Source organism: Halyomorpha halys, unplaced genomic scaffold, assembly GCF_000696795.3.
Source record: "Halyomorpha halys isolate HHAL.00 unplaced genomic scaffold, Hhal_1.1 Scaffold58.1, whole genome shotgun sequence".
NCBI classification, from domain to species: domain Eukaryota; kingdom Metazoa; phylum Arthropoda; class Insecta; order Hemiptera; family Pentatomidae; genus Halyomorpha; species Halyomorpha halys.
The window spans coordinates 896876-902875 of record NW_027110919.1 but is presented as its reverse complement, the minus strand read 5'-3'; the positions used below and the strand labels follow the sequence as shown (position 1 = coordinate 902875).

General features: G+C 28.9%; 1 protein-coding gene across 1 annotated transcript in view; it reads right to left on the bottom strand.

Moving 5' to 3' along the window:
- Window positions 1-2243: 2243 nt before the first annotated feature.
- The window catches only part of Doc1 (Dorsocross1), a 57308-nt gene continuing 53551 nt past the window's right edge, over window positions 2244-6000 (bottom strand). Inside the window, exons 4-7 of the mRNA XM_014438414.2 lie at window positions 4159-4296; window positions 3595-3733; window positions 3220-3342; window positions 2244-2745 (exon numbers count right to left, since the gene is read on the bottom strand). Coding sequence (XP_014293900.1) covers window positions 2510-2745; window positions 3220-3342; window positions 3595-3733; window positions 4159-4296 — 636 coding nt within the window. The 3' untranslated portion in view covers window positions 2244-2509. The remainder of the gene's footprint in view (window positions 2746-3219; window positions 3343-3594; window positions 3734-4158; window positions 4297-6000) is intronic.

Below are 6000 nucleotides of genomic sequence, written 5' to 3'. Positions count from 1 at the left end.
ATATATGAAGGGAAATGTGTTTACTTATATTTAAATATTCTGATATTCATTTGTGCTAATTGGACAAGATTTCTTGATTCAGGGATTTCTTATCTTTGTTTTGGCTTCTCTACCTTCTCTGGTTCCATTTAAGTTGGAGATTAAACCAGTTATTATATTTTTGTATGTTTGAAGTTGACTTTTTCTACTTATATCAAGCTTATTTATTGATCTTTCTACTTAATTTTATAAAATTAGTTTACATTTGTATTTATTTCATGGTTTTAAACATTAAATAAAAATATTCTTTATAATTGGAGTGTTATTTGTGTTTAACTCTCTTAGTCCTACTTGGGCAGAAAGAAGAGTTATTCAACTGGACTCGAGGTTCCAGATAACTGGAAAGATTACTAGTATGAAGTTAACACCAAAAGGCCAAAAACAAATTGGTTAAATGGTGGAGGGATTGGCAGGGAAAGGATATTTCTACTTGCTACTTGCTAAATTTTATGATATTTTTTAGTATAAGGTTTCTCTTCAATTAATTTATCTATTATATAGTAAATTAATAATTAATAAATTTCATAATAAAATAAAATATAACTCAATATAAGTACATTTTTAAAAATAAATACTTCTTTACTCGCTTTTAGTAAATGTTTTAAAGGCATGAGAAGCTTTTATCATGAGATATTAGGGGCTGTTCTAGGAGGTAAGATTTAGTCCAATTATATGTATTTAGTGGTATGATCTCCTTGAGATTTTAATGTACATCGACAAGTTCTAGTTTTAGGAAATGTTCTAAGGTTAAGATAAGAAAGGCTGTATGAGAGAGCAGGAATAGCGTGTCTATTCTGATTTCTTGTTTTGACAACTATCTATAAAATTTAGATTGATTTAAGTAAATGTTTCCAATTTAAGGTGATAAATTTCATCAACCTTACCCCCCAAGGACGGATTAGAACCAGCACTTCTTCTGATTCAAAGGTTGCTATGATGATGCATTTTTGCTTTTGGCTGCTGCCTCATGTTTTTAGTAGCTTGTTTGATTTGTTTGCAGCAATATAAAACCAGGAGGCCATAGTGGTGGTGCTAAGCCATTAACTTAGCAACTTATATTAGAAGAATTTTGAATCCAGTCTGGACTGGTCAAAATTTATTTCATGGCAGGATTACATAATAAATCTTGATTATTACTTTTATACTATACTTATTACCTTCTCAATCAGTCTAAAATAAGTTATCAGCCTATAGAATAACCACCTCATATGCCAGAAATGGCCCGATATGGGGAAATGAAGAAAAGAGATAGTAAAAGCATATAATACATAATTTTGAAATATTGTAGATACTAAATTATTGTATATATTATAAGTAATTCACAAAGACCTCCTAGATGAGCCCAAATTCATGATTAGAATGCCTTTTGGCTTAAAGGTTTACTGAGATTATATAATATTCTAGTCAAGAAAAGATTGAAATTAGAGCTTTGAGCTTCTTCAGGGTTCGACCAGGATGTCTTTACTTGAGAATCAAGTGTTTTTGGACTTGTTACTTCAACATTTTTCCATCTTTCTTTCCCAAGGTAAGATATTTATTATTTTAACATTACTTGACTAGAATATTGTTCAAATTGTCCAAACTCATAAGTTCCCTTGTTTGTTTTGGCATTTCAGTTTCCACTTTTCCGTGTCATTAAAAATCTCACAAGAGAAAAAAACATACATCAAAAGAATATACCTCCAGAAGCAAAAGTTAAGAAGTAACTAAATATTGACCTTAAAAACCAGGTTGAAGTATCATATTAACAAATGCCTCAAGAAGAAATTAAGAAATAATCACAGCTCAAGCACAAATGAGGATGAGACTTTTAAGTCCCCTTTGTAACAAATCAATGAGGACTGTTCCACCAAATCTAATCTGCCATGTTTTGTGTGTGGAAAACATTTTTCTAAAGACAAATGGGCTAAATGCATGAAATATAGTAAATGGTGTCATAAATTGCGTGCATCATTCTGCCAAAAGTAAAAAAAGTTGTTTTTAATTTTTGTTTGAAAAGATAATATAAATTTTTTTAATAAAATGATCAATGAGCAACATGTTTTGAGTATTTTAATGTAATTAAAGTTCTTATTTATTTATATTACAAGAGTTATTTTCCACTATTTGGATGTTCCTGACTTCAAATAAATTGTAAATTTATAGTTTAATTGAGGGACAAAATTAAAAATTGAAATAAAACAAAATATCTCTTTAATTTATAAGAAAAATAAAATTTACACTGTACAATTATTTATAAATTTAATTTAATTAATTACAGAATACAAATCTACATTTGATGTTTATACAAAAATAAGAAACTTAGAATTACAATCTTTGGTAACATTTACACACTGTAAAACTAGGGGTATTCATCATCTTTAGTTTAACATGTTAAAGCCTGTTAAATTGAAAAAGTCATGTCAAATGGAAAAATATTTTCTTCTTTTATCTTGTTAAAGCGATATAACACCCCTACAATTCATACTAGTCAGTGCTTAATAGAATAGTCTGTGGGCCTTAGATCTAAAAGTGGAGGAGGAGGTGGGTAGAATGGTGGAGGATAATAAAAGGCAGGATAAGGGAAATACGGTGGGAAGGGCCAGAAGGCTGGAGGGTAATAAGGCGGAGGTGGTGGTAGGATAAGTGATTCTTCTATAGGAGGTGTAACAGAGCCAACTGAGATACCGCTATCATCTTCTCCTTTGATACAAACTTTCTTGGCTCCTGTAAAGATAAAACAAAGGTAAATGAAAAAAAAATAGATATGAATAGAGAAATCCTAATATTTCTAGGTATTTAGAATTATTAATTCCTTGGTTTATTATTTTTATTTATTTATGAGCAATAAAATGTAATAATTATATTAATAGTCTAGAAAAAACATAAAAAGTAAATTTAACCATTATATTAAAGCTAGACATATGTATGTTTCATTCAATTTATTAATCATTTATATTCATATTTTTTATTCAAATTAAAATATTACTTAAACTAACAAAACGGACAGAAACTGCGGTACTGATTAAAAGAAATTTTACACTGGATCTGTTTTCTCTCTCAACCACACTCTTGACTAACTTTTCCTGGATTACATCTACTGTCAATGATATATTCTCTGTTATTACTTTCAAAATTGATCATCTTAAACCTAATTTTAAGATGTATATATTTCAATACAAAGTAAGATTTGTATCTTACCAGTAGTTTTAGGTGTATCACTCTCTAAGGGGTTTGAACCAGCTACCCTGGATCTGTCTTTACATAAATCTTTTGTTGGTGATAAATTTTCTTCAGACTTATCACCTGAACTACTTCCGTCATCTGAAACAAGAAGAAAATGTTATTAAACATGAAATAATGCTAAATTGATGATATAACTTGATGAATACATGTATTTATGGATTTTGCTTTTGGTTTAAGTAGAATATAATAATTACATGCAGAATCTTTATGATATTTACAATTTATCTGGACATTGCTAAATGTCCAAGTGTTATAATATACAATATTTACATTATTCTCTTTGTACTTATATAAATAATTAGCAATTGATAAATGATTAATTAATTTTACCTGATTGATTTTCTTCATCTTGCCTAATTTCTTCTCTTTGTTTGGCTTGTATTTTTCTTTTCGTCCTAGCTTGCCCATTTTCTCTGAAAGCTTTTGCAAATGGGTTGTAATTGATTTTAAGTTCCGTGATTTTCTCATTCTGAAAATGAATGAAGACTGTATTAACTTCTGTTTATATAAGTGTTAAATTATTTATGTCTACATGGTTAGTAATCTATTAATATTTTAAAGCTAGTAATGATAAATTTTTGAAAAAGAATACTAAAAAAAACATATATATTAGTGGCTATGAATAAAAATTAATGTTTCCTCAATAGTTACGCAATATTTTGACATTATGAATAATTTTATTTTCAGATTTATAGATTTCAAAATATTCTAATAAAGAATATATACATTTAAAAACAGATTAATCAATAATTTTATAGAATAAATTAAAGACTAAACTTATAGAGCTATCGATAAGTTCTTACAAGGAAATAGTAACTAAAGCAGTTAACTTTACTAATATTTTTAATATTATAAAGCAGTTATTTTTATTATAACTAAATTGTTGACCAATACCTGATAAGCTGTTACAGCTACGAATTCTGTTTCTGGAAAGGTGAATGTGATACTTGGACTCCAATCGACAGCAAGGATGTCTGAAGCTTTCACAATATGAATACAAGGTTGGTACTTGTGCATTGAAGTTAATACCAGCTGAAATCAAAATTTAAAAAAATATTTATTACAAATAAAAAAACATCTTTAAGAGTAAATCAATGGATAAATATATGTAAATATTCATAGATAATATAAATATGTAAATAGTAAAATATATGTAAAATTCACACCATTTTCAATTTCAGGCGCTTTTTAAATATTGTTTGATTTAACTATCTTAAAGTGTTAAGCTAATATTTTAAAAGTGATATAGGACCGTCGCTCCCCGGGGGTCTTAGAGGGGCGGGTCCGGGAGAGAAGGATTGCCTTATTAGGAATTTTTTTGAGAGGTCAGTCACTATGCATAGGCAAATATCAGCGTTTCTGTGGATTGCTTTACATTATATTAAAAAAAAAAAATGAAAACGAGCCGATATTTTTTTCTGCGATTTTGCTATCACTGAAATATCATTTTTTAATATTTTCTGTCTACATTAATTTTAACAAACGCATACATGTTTCGCTAATTTTTAAATTTTATAAATTTAAATTTAGAGAAAGAATGTTGAAATTTCAGACCATTTATAAGGGATTAGTTCATCACCCGTTGGAAGGGGATTAATCTTCCCCTTGTTCGTGGAGTACAGCAATTCTTGGAAGCCAGAAGTAAGCTTAAACGATTTCCTTTCTAAGGCATTCAGGTGACTCTGGTCTTCCGGATGTACAACTTATTTTTTTTTACAAGCTCGAGATAAAAAAAAAAAAAGGAATAAAAAAAGAACGTAGGAAGTCAGTGTACCGCGGTGACTGTGCGAACTAATTTTCAAGACCACCCATTCTGATGATAGGTGGTCCAACGAGACCCGTATTACTTTAGGAGTATGGGCCTGCAATCAAAATTGAACACCATAATCTTCAGTGATAAGTACTCAAAGGAATATTACTTGTGCATGAATTAACGACAATGAAGCATTGTCGACATCAAACGAATTTTTCAATACAATGTGTGATGGCACAATAACAAATAAATACGATTGTTACTTATTAATAAATTTCTTATGGCCCTAAGACTAATGTAAAACTAAAAAAAGGTGTAGTTTTTTTATCTATTAGTAATAACTAATAGATCAAAAACTTCGAAAGAAAAAAAAATTATTATTCGATATTTGAAAAATAATGAAAAAAAAAATAATTTTAAGTTTAAATAAATCGATGTATATACAACTATCTAATTACCTATTGATAAATTTATGAAATAATAAGACTATCAGTTCTTCTCCAGCGCACTGAACTGTGGAATTTTAAATGGAGGAAAATTTAATTTTAAAACGATTTTATATTATATTTTCGTCGGTTAATCGCTTAAGTATGAACAATTTTTTGACGCTTTGGATACAAACAGTGCGGAATTAGAAAAAAATGTACAGAACCAATCGCTTGAGAATTTAATTTCCCATAAACATCTTTTAATATTCTCGGCTGGATAACGAATTCTTATGATGATGAATTCTCAATATATAATGTCGGATTCTTAGGGAGAATTGAATTCTCAAACCATTCAGTTCTGTACGTTGGTTTTTTTCCTTTTTACTACACCATTCGAGTGAAAAACGTAAAAAAAAAATTGTTTTGGGTTTTGGACGATTGATTTCTTCAGGACGGAGTCGAGTGTGCTGGATTAGAACTGTAAGAGGATACAAAGTCGAATTCGCTACCAAAAGAAATTTTATTCACTTTCATGTCTGAGGCGTACCAGTTTCA